The 16,497-nt window shown below is 45.5% G+C and overlaps 1 protein-coding gene across 9 annotated transcripts in view; it reads left to right on the forward strand.

The window, feature by feature from the left end:
* DGKD (diacylglycerol kinase delta) overlaps positions 1-16,497 on the forward strand; it is a 66,129-nt gene that overhangs the window by 40,572 nt on the left and 9,060 nt on the right. For 7 of the 9 annotated variants that reach the window (XR_005830659.1, XR_005830660.1, XR_005830661.1 and 4 more), the window contains 17 exons: positions 285-379; positions 480-579; positions 734-1,007; positions 2,660-2,821; positions 3,605-3,733; positions 4,721-4,817; positions 5,734-5,844; positions 6,608-6,704; positions 7,471-7,578; positions 8,889-9,002; positions 9,418-9,552; positions 12,761-12,912; positions 13,689-13,800; positions 13,967-14,059; positions 14,429-14,548; positions 14,882-14,999; positions 16,231-16,361. Coding sequence is in view for 6 of the 9 variants with exons in the window: in XM_040613073.1 (XP_040469007.1) it covers positions 285-379; positions 480-579; positions 734-1,007; positions 2,660-2,821; positions 3,605-3,733; positions 4,721-4,817; positions 5,734-5,844; positions 6,608-6,704; positions 7,471-7,578; positions 8,889-9,002; positions 9,418-9,552; positions 12,761-12,912; positions 13,689-13,800; positions 13,967-14,059; positions 14,429-14,548; positions 14,882-14,999; positions 16,231-16,361 (2,148 nt within the window). In the remaining 3 variants the exon portion in view is untranslated. Of the gene's footprint in view, positions 1-284; positions 380-479; positions 580-733; positions 1,008-2,659; positions 2,822-3,604; positions 3,734-4,720; positions 4,818-5,733; positions 5,845-6,607; positions 6,705-7,470; positions 7,579-8,888; positions 9,003-9,417; positions 9,553-12,760; positions 12,913-13,688; positions 13,801-13,966; positions 14,060-14,428; positions 14,549-14,881; positions 15,000-16,230; positions 16,362-16,497 lie in introns of those variants that run through there. The other 2 variants (XM_040613074.1, XM_040613079.1) reach the window with 2 other exon arrangements.

Here is a 16,497-nt window from a genome sequence, read left to right on the forward strand (position 1 = left end):
TGTTGAAATTGTGGAAAGCTGCACAGCAGTCATAAAAAACCAGTTTTAGATCCACGATAGGTCAGACTCTTAAGAAATGTGCTGCTGCTGAATTCTAGGTTCAGAAGTAGTTTTGTCATCAGATTCAAGTCTTCAGTGAGTAACTGAGCCCTGGACCACATAACTTTTCCAGGGCAAAAGGAACCTGTAGAATGACAGGTACTGTCTGGGGAGCCAGAGTTACATAGCATATGTTGTAATGCTGGGAAGCAGCACCCCAGTGGCTTGTTTCTTACTGTCACCAGGTGCAGAAGATTCTCTTCTATGAAGACTCTGTGGCTGCTCATTTGTCCAAAATTTTGACTTCTGACCAACACTCAGTGGTCATCTCCTCAGCCAAGTGAGTACTTAGCAGACAGTTACTCTCAAGTGAAAGCTGCGCTGTGAAAATCCTGAGACAATCCTTGCATGACTTTGTTTTCACTACCTTCTTTGTCTAGGGTGCTTTGTGAGACAGTGAAAGATTTTGTGGCTCGAGTAGGGAAGGCCTATGAGAAGGCAACAGAAAGCTCAGAGGAATCAGAGGTCATGGCCAGGAAGGTAAATTTGGAAAAGTTGTTTGGGTTTCTACTTCTGAAGTGGGAAACTGCTCTGTTTTTGGAGAACTAGGACAGCAGCAGTTCAGCAAGCGCTAAAAGAATGAGCTAGCCAGTCTACTGTTAGTTGTACTCAAATGTTCTTCTTCGCCTCATAGTGCTCTGTCCTGAAGGAGAAGCTGGACTCATTGCTGAAGACACTGAACGATGAATCTCAAGCGTCTTCATCTCTGCCAAACCCTCCTCCCACCATTGCCGAGGAAACTGAAGATGGTGATGGGTCAGGCAGCGCTTGTGATTCTTCTAGTGACCGGTCAGTGGGCTCATCATGTACTGCACGGCCCCAGATATTTCGTCCCCGAGAACAGCTCATGTTGAGAGCCAACAGCTTGAAAAAAGCCATTCGTCAGATAATAGAGCATGCAGAAAAAGGTAACCTCTTACGAGTCTTGCTTGTGACTTGTTACAGGTTTTTGAGAAGTGTAAATTTCCTTTATTCCAGAAGAGAGTAGAGTTCTTTATTAAAAACAGCTTTCCTGAGCTAGAGAAGCTGTTCAGTAAGCCTGACCATTTAGTTTCAGCATCATCTCTGCCAAGCCCACCTGTTTGAAACATTGCTCGGTAAACGAGCCTGAAGTTGAAGGTATGTTCTCTCCCATAGGGCTGGTTTCGGAAGTTACTACCCTCCCACACTCTGTTCATTTGCATTTCCTGTCTGTTCCCACCCACACCACAATTGTGTCAGCGCAACTGTTTGTGTGCCCTTGCTGTGCAACAGATCTAAAAATACTTGAGAAGAAATTATTTTAAGTATTTTAATTTGGATTGTTTCAGAAATCTCTTTATAATAGAGACCAGCAAAACAGTGCAGTGGTACAACTGCAGGAGAGGGCTGGAGCTTCTTAAACTACCTTTGTCACAGGGAAAATCTTATAGCACTGCACCTTGGTGCAAATCAGTTCTGTTCCGGTATTGACTTCCTAGGCAGGTGACCCTCTTCTCCACATCTTGACCCTTACCTCTTTCCGGCCACTCACACCCATAGCTCAAAGTTTCATTTCCTTTGAAAAGCGTCAGTCTCCCAGATGTTAGTCATAAACTCAGTGGTTTAACTTAGACCGAAGGAAGTACTTAACAGCTTATTACTGGAGATAAAAGCATTGAAGTTGCAGATGTGACGTCCAGGCACACCTATGTACTATGAAGAGCTACTTTAGTAAGTTACAGATCGTTGCAATATTGCTTGGATTTCCAGCACTGCACTGTTGTATATAACCTGTCCTGAAGGTGAAGTTATTTGAGATGATGGAAGCTGAGCAAACAGCCTGCTGCTGGTGAAGTGGAGGTCTTGACCTCACTGCTGTCCCACTTCGCTGCTGCTTACCTTATGTCAGCTTCATGTTTCTCGCGCTTCTCTTGGAGCCCAACCAATCTGTTCGATCCAGCAAGAAGAGTTTATATTTCTGCTGGGCTAGTGGGTTGGATTGCCTTGTGGGTAGTTTTGATGAACTCCAGCGTCAGTGCAAAGGGAGGGGAAGAGACTGAAAGAAGAGGGGCTCATCCTCCTGCAGAGGCAGTGAGCTGGTAGATGACTGAGGGCTGTGCTCTGGGAGGGGTTGCTGGGGAGGAAGGCCCGTTGATTATGTGCAAAGGAAGTTTTGGGTTTGTTAGGCAGCAAGCTAGCATTTAATTCTTACCAGCTCTTCGGCAAACTCTAGTTATGTTTCAGATGTATTTGTTCAACTTCCCCAAACTGTTTTTCTTCTCCTAGAGTAAGCTATCTGATTCTTTCCTTTGTATTGTTTTTTACCAACTGCTATTTTTTTCCTCCTGATGACATGTGTCTAAGTGCCCTTTACAAGTGGCTTATCCTATTGCCCCAGTACAGCTGAAGCAAACAGAAAATTCATTAGTTATTTTATGTCCATCTGGTTAGAATTTCTGGCAGCATCTAAATGGGAATAAATGGAAGCCCATCACTTTTAGAGCCTTTAGAGTCCATCCTGTTGTTATTTACATCAGTGGGAGGTGTTCCTTGCTAGAAGAGCTGTGAGGCGCTTCACCTGCTTTCTCTCTTCCTACAGCTGTAGATGAACAGAATGCCCAGACCCAGGAGCAGGAGGGCTTCCTCCTTAGTCTCTCAGCCTCTGAAGAGGGCAAGGAGCTGAGGAACGAGGACAAAATCCCCCTGCAGTCATCACACAGCAGCAGCTATGGAGTGTCCAAAGGGAGGAGCCAGCGGAAAGGTACTGTTCTGGGACTGCCACCATGCAGATCTTGCCTGCAAATTACAGTTCTGTTAGTTGTAAAAATTGAGGGCAGCGTTACATGCATTACCTTCCAAGTTCTGTTTTTCTGTAATTTTTGAGCGATTGCTTTTCAGTAACCAGGCCCTACACATTTCTGTGCTCTAGCCTGCGCATCGTACACCCCCAATTTTTCGCTACATATCTGATGGCTGGTCTATGATCTTAGCATACAGAGCCTAGGATTCAGAAATTTTCTTGCATCTTAGCCAGGAATCTGGGTTCTCTTGGCTTTCAGTGCTTGGACAAGGACAGTCTTGAACATTTTTCATGTCATCTGTCTGATGACATTTCCCTGTAAGCCCCTGCCATCCTTTCCAGGTGACAGAGAACAGAAGCCAGTTTGCTTTAATAACTGTTATGTGAGTAATCTGTTAGAGATCCCTGATTACTGTGGGTGTACTTGGAACTTACCTGAGTATTGACTGGGAGCCAAATACCCTGTCTGTTGTGCTGCTGGCACCAGCTTTTCCTCATCTCCATTTCTAATATTTGCACGTGGTGTTTTGGTACCTCCAGTGTGTGAGGCTTTCTGGCTGCACATATGCCACATCTCTGTCTCTTAATGACTGGTTCTGTCAACTCTTTGTTTTATGGTGGCCAGAGTGTTTTGCTGTTGAGTGATTCCTGACCTAGTCTTGCTGCTTGGGCTGTACTGCTATGTGCTGATCTGAATCACAGCATTCTATTTGTCAATAGCCATGTTTGTCTTGTGTTTTACAGCGTCCAAGTCTCCTTGCGAAAGACTAATAAACAAAGGAAGTTTGTCACTGGGTAGCTCTGCATCTCTTCCTCCCCAGACAGGAAACCGGGACAACTTGCCAATGCTGAACACGAAAATCCTCTACCCAAGTAAGTTTAACACCCACCACTTCCCATTTAGGCAGCCAGCTGGAGTATGGGTGACAGCAGCACAGGCTGCAGTCTCCACATGGAAACGTGAAATTGTCCTGCCTGGTGTCCTTTTGTGCAGGGTTGACTTGGAGAGAGATCCCTTTGTGGATAACTTCCCACTAGGGCTGGGAAGTGGAGACTTCGATGGAGCTGTAGTAGTTTCCAGCTTGTAGCTGAGACCTAGACATGGATTTTTAACACTGTGCAGTGGCAGAATTTGGATGCCAATTACAAGGAGATACTGAGCTCAAAGTAACCTTAAGAAGGCTGATACGATGCTGCTGAGAGAGGTTTCTGAGGAGTGGTAACCATAGACTGGGAGCAGCAGTCCCTTTGTGTGAAGGCTGAAGTTACTGGAGGTGCAAAGACCCAGCAGAATTCCCAACTGCCACATCTTAGGCAGCAACTTCTTGCCATCGCCATGGCGCTGTCCTTCCACCTCTTCCCCCAAATTACTTGTTCAAATTGTTTCTTCTGGAAGCAGGTAGTTTACTTTGTCTCGACAAAGCTGCTGTTTGTGGACTGCCAGCTATTAATTTAAGAAGCAGGAGGCAGTAATTCTTGAGCAACTTGGAGAATAACTTCAGTCCTACTTCTCTCTCTCTCCTCATTGAAGCAAGGCTGTTGCATGTCTAACTCTGGAACAGAAAAGCTGCTGCAGTGAATACACTCCTATTTCCCATTTCAGTGTATCTGGACAACTGTGCTGCTGGCCTTACATGCTGCTCTGTCAATCAAAAACCCTGCAGGGAGCCCCAGAAACCTTCCTTCTTATTGACAGAGCTATGCCTTCTGAAGTGGAAGGAAGCACTTTTGCTGTTTTCTTTCCACAGTGAATGACAAAAGTTAATATATTCTGCCCTGTTGTCTTGTCTCTGAGGTTGAAGTTTCTTGCTTTTTGCTTGTTATTAATCACACTCTTCCCTGTTGTCAATTTTCCTACAGATATTCGTGCTGGCATGTCTGGTTCTTTGCCTGGGAGCTCTGTCATCAGCCGATTGTTGATTCATGCTGATCCCTTTAACTCTGAGCCTGAAAATCTGTAAGTATGCCCAGGAAGCTGAAGGGAGGGAGTGGGTGTTTCCAAATGGACCTCAGCAGAGAAGCAGATTAGTTAATAGAGCTGAATAATGCACTGCAGCAGCCCAGAGTTATGTAAATGAATTCATACGCTGGTGCCAGTGAGGATCAGCTTGTGTAGTTATACATGCAGTGACACATCTGACACATGGTAGAAGATTTTTAGGGTTTAGGTAAGAATGAAGTCTAGATCAGTCTTCTCCCTAGACTCAGAGATGACTCTGGCTTCCACTTAGTCGATAGTAACCTGGGGGGGGATTCACTACCCTTACAGCATGGAGGCCCAGGAATGGTCATGGGCAGGCCACAGCAAGGGGGGGGCGTTGGGAAATACGATGTGAAGACTTTCTCAAGCTCTTTCTGCTAAACTGTTGAACAGCAAAAATCCAGTGATACAGACCTTTTAAGTTTTTTTTCATGGGATTCAGTGCCCCTGCGATGAGTAGCTGACACTTCTGGGCTTACTTGTCAGGCTCTATGTTGGTAACACCTTATATAAGCAATTAGCATTGCTAATGTTTTGTGAGACCTTTTACACAATACGGGTGCCCGGCATCATAGCTCTTTGTAAATGAAGTGTAGGCTTCTGAGTATGTTTCTGTGGCAAGGGGAGAATTCCTCTGCAAATCTTGTGACTGTGAAGTCTTACAGACAGAGGCTGTAGGCCAGGGAGCACACATCAGTAGCTACTTTTATGATATTTGTTGTGGGCTTTAGGCAGTTCCCAGCAATGCTTATTAGAGCATGTTAGCATACAGCCTTATTGCTGCACACCTTTTCATGCAAGAGAATTCTGAGGTGGCCAGAGGGGGCATGTAAGATGTATACCAAGTGGTATGTAGACTTAGGAATGCGAGTTCTGTTCTTTTGTTTGGCAGTGAATGTTACACAGAGAAGTGTGTCATGAATAATTACTTTGGAATTGGACTGGATGCAAAGATTTCTTTGGACTTCAATAACAAACGTGATGAGCACCCAGAGAAATGCAGGTGGGTTTGGATTTGGCTGACGTTGGGTACTACCAGAAGTGACTGAAACGACTTTATCTTTCTGTGTGGTTTTGAAGCCAATTGCGTGCAAGTGTGCTGAATAGGTATATTGTCAAGCTTGTCTTCATAATCTTCCTTCAAGGCTTAAAATCATGATGGAGGAGATAAGTTACTGATTTATTACTGATTCATTGTGCTGTTGTGGCTAGTATAAGATCTTCGAGTAACTGTTGGTGTAGATTTAGTGCATTGGTTCCATTTACTTCATGATCTCTGTCAGATTTTTCTCCTGGGCTTGCTATTTAGTCATGAGAGAAGCGCATCTCAGCTCTAAATGCCACAGAGGGTGATTTCAGCCTTGATCCTAACTTAATGCAAACCACAGGTTTGGACCTTTTGAATACCTGGGCAACTACAGGATGCTTTGTTTAGCCTGGAATTGGTGCGTTTTGCTAGACTTGAGCTAATACAGCAAAATGCTGTTGATGTCCTGGTGTATGAGATTGACAAGTTCTGCACCAGGGGAATCTGTGTGTTTCTGGTGGCGTGTGTTAGTCATCCTCAATTCCTACCTAACATTTATTTAAAGAGCAGTAGTTTCCTAGCACAAGTGATGACCATTTTCAGTGTTTGACCCTTTTGGAAGTGAAGTACCTTTGTGTTTTAGGATGTAGGAGGTACCATTTCAATGTGGGGTTTTTTTTCTTTCTAAGTGAAAAAGTAAATGCGTATGCTAACTTTCCTTTTTGATTTGCCCGCTTAGAAGTCGTACTAAAAACATGATGTGGTATGGAGTATTGGGGACCAAGGAGCTGCTGCACAGAACATATAAAAACCTGGAGCAGAAAGTCTTGCTGGAGGTGAGGAATTAGCATGCTTTTCTGTTCCTAAAGCTGGGGTGCCTAATTGCATCTCCTTCACATGCTTTGACTTTGGTGTCATGATTCTACTTGGTGACATAAGGGTGTTTCCCTTGCCTGCCTGATAGGATGTACTTGCTGTATCTCACCCTGACCTAGCTAAAAGTGGCTTTTCCTGGTTCTGGAAGATAACTTGTGTTCTCATCCTCCTGGAAAGTACTAGCTGTCCCAGCTCAGTGTTCAGCATGGATAAGATTGTCATGTTGTATGTGCTATCTCATGCGAACACATAATTTTGGATGGTAGATGCAGTGGAAAACTCTTAATTTAACTATGCTATAATGTGCTTCAAGCTGGAAAAGAAATATTCTTGTATAGGCCATGTACAGCTTAAACAGGTAGCTTGTGGGAAGAGACCCTCATCACAGCAGACTGCATAGGTGTTGCAGAATTTTTAATCCCCTTTCTGGAGGAATAAACCCAAGAGGCTTTGCCAAGTCTCTCAGGTGTGCCTTATTCCTGTTTGGGGAAGAGAAGCAACAGTATCTCTCTAAAATCCATGTCTGCCAAAAGAGATGTGGTTCATGAGACATGAGTGGATACGTTTTACTCTGCTAGGCCAAGAATAAACTGGAAGAAACCTGAATTAATTTATTACTAAGGTGTGCAGGCTGATTTCTGTTCTTAGAGCATGTGCTCTGGCAGGAGGGGCGCTCTCCTGTTGTGCTGAGAGTAATGTGGTAATGTTGCCTTCATTTTTGTGCAGTGTGATGGGAGGCCAATCCCTCTACCTAGTCTCCAGGGAATTGCTGTACTCAACATTCCCAGCTACGCAGGAGGCACCAACTTCTGGGGGGGAACCAAGGAAGACGATGTGAGTATTCTCTCAGGCAATCCAGGAAATGTTTACTGACTGTTGCTTTTGAAGTCATAGCCCCTGAGAATAGCACTTGGAAGAAGAGGGCAAGGGGCCTGTCTACATGTACTTTCTATGTGAATCACAGATTCACAGAACAGTCAGGGCTGGAAGGGCCCTCTGGAGATCACCTAGTCCAGCCCCCTGCTAAAGCAGGGTCTCCTAGAGCAGGTTGCACAGGGTCGCGTCCCGGTGGGTTTGAATGTCTCCAGAGAAGGAGACTCCGCAGCCTCTCTGGGCAGCCTGTGCCAATGCTCTGTCACCCTCAAGGTAAAGAAGATCTTCCCCATATTCAGAAGGAACTTTTTGTGTCAGTTTGTGCCCGTTGCCCCTTGTCCTGTCTCTGGGCACCACTGAAAAGAACCTGGCCCTGTCCTCGTGACACTTGCCCTTAAGAATATTTGTAGTCATTGATAAGATCCCCTCTCGGTGTTCTCTTCTCCAGGCTAAACAGCCCCAGCTCTCTCAGCCTTTCCTTATCAGGGAGATGCTCCAGCCCCCCGTCATCTTTGTAGCCCTCCACTGGACCCTTTCCAGTAGTTCCCTGTCTCTCTTAAACTGGGGAGCCCAGAACTGGACCCAGCACTGCAGATGTGGCCTCACCAGGGCAGAGCAGAGGGCAGGATCACCTCCCTCCGCCTGCTGGCCACTCTCCTAACACGCCCCAGGATCCCACTGGGGACCTTGGCCCCAAGGGCACACTGCTGGCCCATGGGCCTGTGCTGGTACAATGGGTTGTTCCTCCCTAGGTGCAGGACCTAGGTGGTGAAGTGGGTAAGATACTGAAATCCAATCTTCAGCAGCTTCACACCCAAGCAGTCTGTAACGATGAGAAAAAAACCAACCAGAACAGACAATTTGGACTTCCAGGAAGAGCTTTAGATTGCCCTCATCCCCTCAGGCTGTGTGAGAAGTAAAGTGCATTGAAGGCAAGGGGGGGGGGTTAGATCCAGTCAAAAACACTGTATTATTTGAGATGAAAAATTGCCTACTCTCATAAGAATAAATATTGCCTTGTGGCCTACAACCTTTGTGTTTGAATTATACTTTAGCTGCCATTAGAAGCACAGTGGGAATATCGAGGCTCTTTTATCTCCCTTCTAGCTCACTGCAGATCTTCATCACTTTCTAGCCTCATCATTAATTTTATACAGATTAAATAGCACAGTTGAAAGTTGACCGCCAGATCTGCACCAATGGGGGGTAAAGGAACCCTCTCTAACAGAGCTGTATGTCAACTGAATTCTCTCTCCCTTCTATCTGGCTAGACATTTACAGCCCCCTCCTTTGATGACAAGATTTTGGAGGTGGTAGCTGTGTTTGGTAGCATGCAGATGGCAGTGTCACGAGTGATAAACCTACAGCATCACCGGATTGCACAGGTATCAGATGCTTTTGTGAGCTCTTTTTGCCTCCCCCATCTCCAGCTCATGATGTTTTTGACCATTTCAGTCTGTAAAGCTCTCCTTTCTGTTCTCTCTGTTCCATGAAAAGAGCATCCACCAGGGCTGAAAATGGGCACATTCAGGGGGAATTTGGCATGGAATTGTTTGCTAGCATTCATTGTGGTGGGAGTTAGACCAGCAGTTCAAATACCAGTTAGTCCAGAACCACAGCAAATGGTCCCTGCTGCACAAGGGCAAGGCATGCCCCGCCACCCAAGCACATCTTCCTCTAGTAGCACCAAAGCTACAGTACCCGGAGAAGTGCTTTGGAAAGAAAGAGGATGTCTCATATGTCTCATACTTTTGGAAAACCAACATTTTAGAGTTTTTTGGATGCAACCATTTCTTGCAGTGTCGGACAGTGAAGATAGCAATCCTTGGAGAAGAAGGAGTTCCCGTGCAAGTGGATGGAGAAGCCTGGATCCAGCCTCCGGGTTACATTTGGATTGTTCATAAGAACAGGGCACAAACCCTCACCCGAGACAGGGTAAGAGCAGCCTCGCATACACTGTGGAGTACGACGTGTTTTGATGTCACGTATTCCTGGAGGGTGTGGCAACAGCCACAGGTGCAAGCTTATCTTTGTGAATCTAAGAAGCATGTTTTGCTACACACCATAACTTTTTTTGGAAAGAACATGATTAAACTTGCATTCACCACTTGGGAAATCACATAAATAAGGTTGTTTATGCAAGCTTATTTTGCTTCCTTTTCTAGGTGCCTTGTGACAGCCTTTCTTAACATGCTTGCATGCTGTTTTTCCCACAGGATGCCTGCCTCACTGAGTGCTGCAGATTGCCTAGGTGCAGCTGTTCAACGTTTTGATTTCTCATTATTGTTCAATATGTGCCTTATACCTCATTGACCAAGTAAAGCAGTGTCTAATGTCTTGTTCAGCATTGTCTGTCTCATCTCGTAATTTTCAAATGTCTGATGCGTACCAGCACACAAATGAGTGTCCTTGCCGTTTTACTGTATTACTGAGTATTGGTAAGCCAAAGAAAAGGATAAAGGCCTTGGTGTGGCATAAACAGGCTTTATGGATCCTCCCAACTCTGTAACTGTCCATGCATAAAGAGTTCAATTGATAGCAGCTCTTAATACTTTACAGCATAATGCCCCTTTAACCAGCTTCCAGAGCAAATCTGTCCTCTGCAAAGGACTGACCTCCTGAATAACAAGAAAAGAGAGAGCAAAGAAGAGTAAAAAGGGAAAGCAGCCTGATACAGGCCTGAGGCACATTGCCTGGCAGGAAGTTACAAGTATGACGGGATGAAGAGAAAGCAAAAGCAGGTGTACAAAGCCCCTGTCGTGGTAGGACGGGGCAATACCCAAGACCCTTAGGAGAGAACAGTGGGTATTTACATTTATCATAGAATCATAGAATGGTTTGGGTTGGAATGGACCTTTAAAGGTTATCTAGTCCAACCCTTCTGCAATGAGCAAGGACATCTTCAACTGGATCAAGTTGCTCAGGGCCCCATCCAAGCTGACCTTGAATGTTTCCAGGGATGGGGCATCTACAGCCTCTCTGGGAAAACCTGTTCCAGTGTTTCACCACCCTCATTGTAAAAAATTCCTTGTTTGTATCTAGTCTGATTCTACCCTCTTTTAGTTTAAAACCATTATCCCCTGTCCTGTCACCCCTTGACGCAAATGTTGTGGAGAGGAGGAGATGGGAATAGTGCACACAGTCTCTTAACCTGGAGGGTAAGAGAGCTTCTGCAATGTCACACTGAGATTTGGAGGGGGAGTGACTGAAGGAGACAGCACAGAGAGCAAGGGGAAACAGAGTTCCTGCTGTAAAGATTGCTGCTGTAAAGGCAGAAGGGAGAAAAGGAGAGGCAACCTGCCTGTGGGTATGGTGGGAAAGGTGAAGCACAGCAGGTAGGACACACAAGTCCCTAGTGAGTGTGCTGTGTGTAGGGCCATCTGAAGCCATCACTATGATTGTGCCATTCCACTCCTTATTGCCTGCAAACCCAGTTTTGCAGGCATGAAACTACCACTGGGGAAGAGGTTCCAGTTTTGCAGAGCAACTTTCAGCTTTTGTCTTGATTGTGAGCTTATCCTTATTTTTCCTGCTGTCCTTTTGATCATTGTTGCACACCCCTTCCTTCACAGAGCAAATCTGTCCTATGCAGTAGATGAAGCGGGGTCCTCTCTTCATGTGTGTGGCCCTGTACCTTTGGTAGCATTTTTCAAATATGATTTGGGATATTTAGTTTCCTAAACTGAAGATGGAAAAAACCTCATATTCCCTCATGTGGCCTCATCTGGGCAACTGAAGAGTCATCAGCAAGGTTGAGATCAGTGGGTAGCTTGCACTAATGAGAGCCTAATTGTGTCCTATATGAGAGGAGCAGTAGGGGAAGGGAATGCTTTACTACAGGGCTTCACAAGTATTTGCAGATGCAGGAGAACGGCATGTCCCCAGAACCTTGAGTCATCCCCAAAGGCAGTTGTGTTCTGGTGGACACTGGCTTTTCTGTGCCATCCGTCTCCTCTCTCTGCCGTTAGTCCTGTGCACCTTTCCAAGTCTGGACTTGTCGCAGCACTCTCCGTCTAGCTGGCTGCAACAAGGTCTTTTACCATCTCGTACCAGCACACTCTTCATACCAGTCCCTCTGCTGCCGCCTTCTTGCCTCATCCAGGGCATGTGTTCTCTTTCCTCTCTCTACTTCTTCCCCCCTCCCTTTCTTCCTCGCCTGCTCTCTCTTCATTGCCTCTCAACCACTTACCAGAACCAGCCGCAGCTGCACCTTGTCTACATCAATCAACCCACCGCCCCTGAAGCCAGCCCACAGCTGTACATTATCAATGCTAATTAACCCAGCTTCATTCCTCTACATGTACTCATCTTAATTGACTGTCCAGGCCCAGGATCCATGACAGCCATTTTCTTCCCCTTTCCCATCCACCCAATCTCCTTTCCTTTTCAGGCTCCCCAAATGCTGGTTTGGGGGTTTTGGGTTTTTTTTCCATGAAAACTTCACACCCCTGCTTCTTATCCTTATCTTCTCTGAATTATTCTTCCTATTTCAATCTACCCCTCCCATGCTACCTTCTCCTGTCTAACCTCTCTTGCCATTTCTTGCACTCATTGATCCATTTCTCCTTGTCCTGGGGCTTTGTGTATCAGTTTTCATTCTCACCATATACAATTTTGATCCTTCTGCATTGGATCTGGTTTGCTTCTTCCTGTACCACTAGCTGATGCCAGCAGGAATATCAGTAAGGGTGCAAGTGTGACAGGTCCTTGCTCTTAGTTCAGCTGCTTGTCCCACCAGTTACTGAGGAAGCCCAGTTTACTTCCAGATGTGAAGGAGCCTTGAACATTTTTAATTTCCACCTCTGAGATGTCTCAGTCGTATGAAGTGTAGAGGCAATATAGCTATTCAAAGGAAGGGCTGCCACCAATAGGGAATGAGTGGATTTTGCTAATCTGGCCCTCAGAACTGGCCAAACAATTTTGACTAAAACAAGGCTTAAGCAAAAATGAAGCCAGGGTAAGCATGTGGCATGGAAAACTTCAGCCCAGACAGCTAGTTACCAAAGTTATAAGCAGTTGAACAACTGGGTACTGCAATGAAAAGTGTCTCTACCAGATCTACATGTTTTACAGGCATAGGCACAGCCATTGTTTTTATAGGAGCTTTACAAGATATCTTACGGTTTGCTTACTGTGTTTTTAGGCATTTGAGAGCACCCTGAAGTCCTGGGAGGACAAACAGAAGTGTGAGTTGTCTCGACCCTCCTCTTTCTCTCTGCAACCGGAGATCATGTCTGAAGAAGAATCTACCCAGATCAACCAGTTTGGTCAAGCTGCAGGTGCTCTGATCCACAGGTGGGACTCAATTTGCTTTTGGTGAATAGAGTTTTCCTTTGATGCCTGAAGTTCTCGTCCTACTCCCTGTTCCTGGAGATATTTCTGTTCACTCTTACCTTCTGCAGTGCTGGTCTATATCATAGAGAGTAGCATCATTCATTATGCACTGTCCCAGCTGCATGAGGACCGAAGTCAAGTGAAGTTTCTTAGGTCATTCTGAACAAAAAATGTTACTTTCGTGAATAAACGTGGACCCTTTATCCTGAAAGAACCAATTATCTTTGAATATCAATGATTTTTATCAGAAATGAAACAAAGGCCTCTCTAGGAGATCAGATGACAAGTTGGGTTCTTGTAACCCTGATGACCAGTAGAGGTTTCTGGAAGAAGTCACTGTATGCTCATCCTTTAGTTAGGTGTTTAGCTCCTTGGTCTGGGTCTCAGAGAAAGTTCCCAGAGTCACATTAGAGAAGTGTTAATTAAAACTGCCATATATGTAGCTGCCTTTCATATCACTATGGCCATACTGAAATGTGTAGGTCGTATTTCAAACTGATCTCAACTTGTGTAGAGAATTGAATCTGCATCTGGAGTTGTGCATGTGAAATCTGCCTTGCTTTGCCTGTGCATGCTCACTACAGCAGGGAGAATGGCCCTGCTTTGCCAGAGGCTGTGCCCCTCCCATGCTTTCTCTCTGCTCTTGTCACTCAGATGGGTATTAAAAAGAGGTACCCAGTCAGAAAAGATCTCCTGCTTTGAGCATATGCTGATGCAACATGTAATTCTCTCTTTAGCATTCGGGAAATAGCCCAATCCTATCAGGACATGGAACAGGAGCTTGCCCATGCTGTCAATGCCAGCTCCAAGTCTATGGACAAAGTCTACGCTAAATCCAAGTCTACAGAGGTACTTCACTCACTTGGCATCTTCCGTTTTGTCCTTACTCCGTAGCTCTTGGTTTTCCTTTCTGATTGACCAAAAGTAGGCCTTGCTTGTCTAAAACAACTTCCTATTGACTGCTCAGATTTCTGCATTTCCAGGCTTAATTTGCGCATGAATTGCTTCCCCGCAGGGTCTGAACTGCAGCCTTGTTGTAGAGATGGTGAATAATGTCAAGGCCCTGCATAACGAGACAGAGCTGCTGCTGGCGGGCAAGATGGCACTGGTAAGAAGCACAAAGCAGGAGTAAAGCAGCCTCCCACTTTCTCTGCTCTCCTACTGTTGCCTGGCAAGCAACATTTTGCTGGTCTTGGTCGTCGTTGCCTTTGTAAGAAGTCAGTTTAAATGTTATCATCCAGGAGTTGGGATGGTGTTGCTACATAGGCATGATGCGCAGTCAAGCTAGCTTGTGTGGGGTTTAGAGCTCAGAAAAGATGGAAGTTGTTAACTTGGCAATGTCTGGGCAGAGTGCCTGCTGTGCACTTCCTTTTAAAAGGAGGAACTGCTTTGTTAGCTAGGAATTTCAAGCCAAGGACCTGACTGTGTGTTCCACCATATGGCTTTTAACTCTGCTTTGTTTCCACTTCTGATCCAGCAATTAGATCCTCCACAGAAGGAGCAGCTCCAAGCAGCCCTGGCAGACATGGACCTCCAGCTGAGGAAACTGGCAGACATCCCTTGGTTGTGGCAGCTTATGGAGCCCTGTGATGAGGAGGTGAGGAGGACCAAGGCTGTATTTCCCTAGCTGTTCTCTTTTTCACTAGTTGGCTGTGAGTGTTTGACTTCCTGTGAATACACAACTGATGTGCGAAAAAATCATTAAGAAGGAAACTTGACTCCCTAGGGCTGAGGAAAGTAATTTCCTGCTAAGGTCCCTTGCCTGACATGGGATCAACTTTCTCTGTTTCCTTTCCTGTCTTGATCAGAATGAGTTTAGAATTTTTTTCCTCTCTTACAAAGTTATGGAGCCAGGCTTGGCAGTACTTGTTGCTCTTGGTCTGTTCCAGTCAAGTTATTACTGCCTGATTTTCCCTTTTTATTCTTACAGAACCAGATGCTGGATTATTCTAAACGCAGCCGCAGCGGCAAATTCCGGCTAGTGACCAAGTTTAAAAAGGAGAAGAACAACAAAAATAAGGAGACTCATAGTAGCATGGGATTGCCGGGTACCAAGTCTGCTCATTCATTGTGTCTCTTTGTCACAACACTGGTCACAGCACTACCAGTTCTCTGTCTCCTCTCATGTTCTCTCATTCTTCTGTTTCACGTGCATCTGCCTTTTCTTGGAGGTCTAGTCTGTCTTTTTCATGTGGCAAAGTAGCTTATTGCTCCGTTTTGTCTAAGTCATGGTCCCCCAGTACCACACAAATATTCCTGAGCAGAAACAGGAGGTACCCTCTGAAGAATTCTGCCTACATCCAGACATTTTCAGGTATATTTTAGGGGGTGCTTTGTGAAGTGATTTTGAGGATTTCAGCATTTTTAGGTATCAAAGTGACTGCGGGGCCCAAGTCCGCATAACTCCAGTCTTTTCACTGCTGATTCTCTGTGATATGGTTAATGGTGTTTTTCTCATTGATTCACCCTCAAGCTTTAATCAAGTTTCATGTCTAATTGGCTGGGGGTCAGCAGCACTACAGGTGCACCCTGACCTTTTAATCCTAGTGGTCAGTAGATGAAAACCGGCCATGAATCAATAAATTGCCATTCGAGATACTTTCTCCAACTGCTTTAGTTGATTTTTGGTTTATCCTCTCCTTATGAAGACTTTCTTCTAAAATTCAGAAGTACTCCCTGTTCTGTGGGCTCGTGGGTCCTGTCCTCTGCCATGGAGTTGTGGGTACAGTCTCCTTCTGTCTGACAGGCTGGTGCTCATTCATTGCCTTCAGAACTTGGGAACTTCATTATTCTCTTATTTAGAGGCTGTGCAAGAAAGTGGAAAACTGAACTCTTCCTCTCTCCCTCAGACTTGAGGGAGAGAGGTTGCCAGATTGTTTACTAGGCACAAGTGCTTGTACATAATAGCAAACTAATCTGTGCTCGATTCTCCGTGATGTGTTTTAGGAATCTGTTTTGCAAGTAGAGGAATATCAATGAACTTACTCTTTTTGAACACAGGGGTAAACTTTAAAAAGCATATCCAATCCCATCACAACAAATGTGCGCTTCCTCCTGGTTTACTGCAGCTAGCCTCTGCTTAAGAGAACACCCCCTACCTTTCTCCGCCCTACCTGCTTTGTCTGAGACTGTAGGTTGTGCTACCAGTCCTTGCCCTGCCCTTGGTTTGAGGCTGCTTGCCCTCCTTCTCTGGCACTGAGTGCAGATGGTGTCCTCATCTCTCACTGTCTTCTGGGATTCTGGGTACTCAATGCACTCCTGCTTTTCCATCTCTAACAGTTCACCTCTGGGGAACGGAGGAGGTTGCGGCCTGGCTTGAGCATCTCAGTCTTTGTGAGTATAAGGATATCTTCATCCGGCATGACGTCCGGGGCTCTGAGCTCCTGCACCTCGAACGGAGGGACCTCAAGGTACTTTCATGATCGGCTCATGAGAAATGGCCAGCTGCATCTGCATGACCTTCTGTGCTGAATGTGCTTGGAAGTGGTCTGCCCGCTGTTCATTCCACATGCCTTGGCAAAATGAATGGGTTCAGTGCAGCCTCAT

Source organism: Falco naumanni, chromosome 13, assembly GCF_017639655.2.
Source record: "Falco naumanni isolate bFalNau1 chromosome 13, bFalNau1.pat, whole genome shotgun sequence".
In the NCBI taxonomy this organism is placed as follows: Eukaryota; Metazoa; Chordata; class Aves; order Falconiformes; family Falconidae; genus Falco; species Falco naumanni.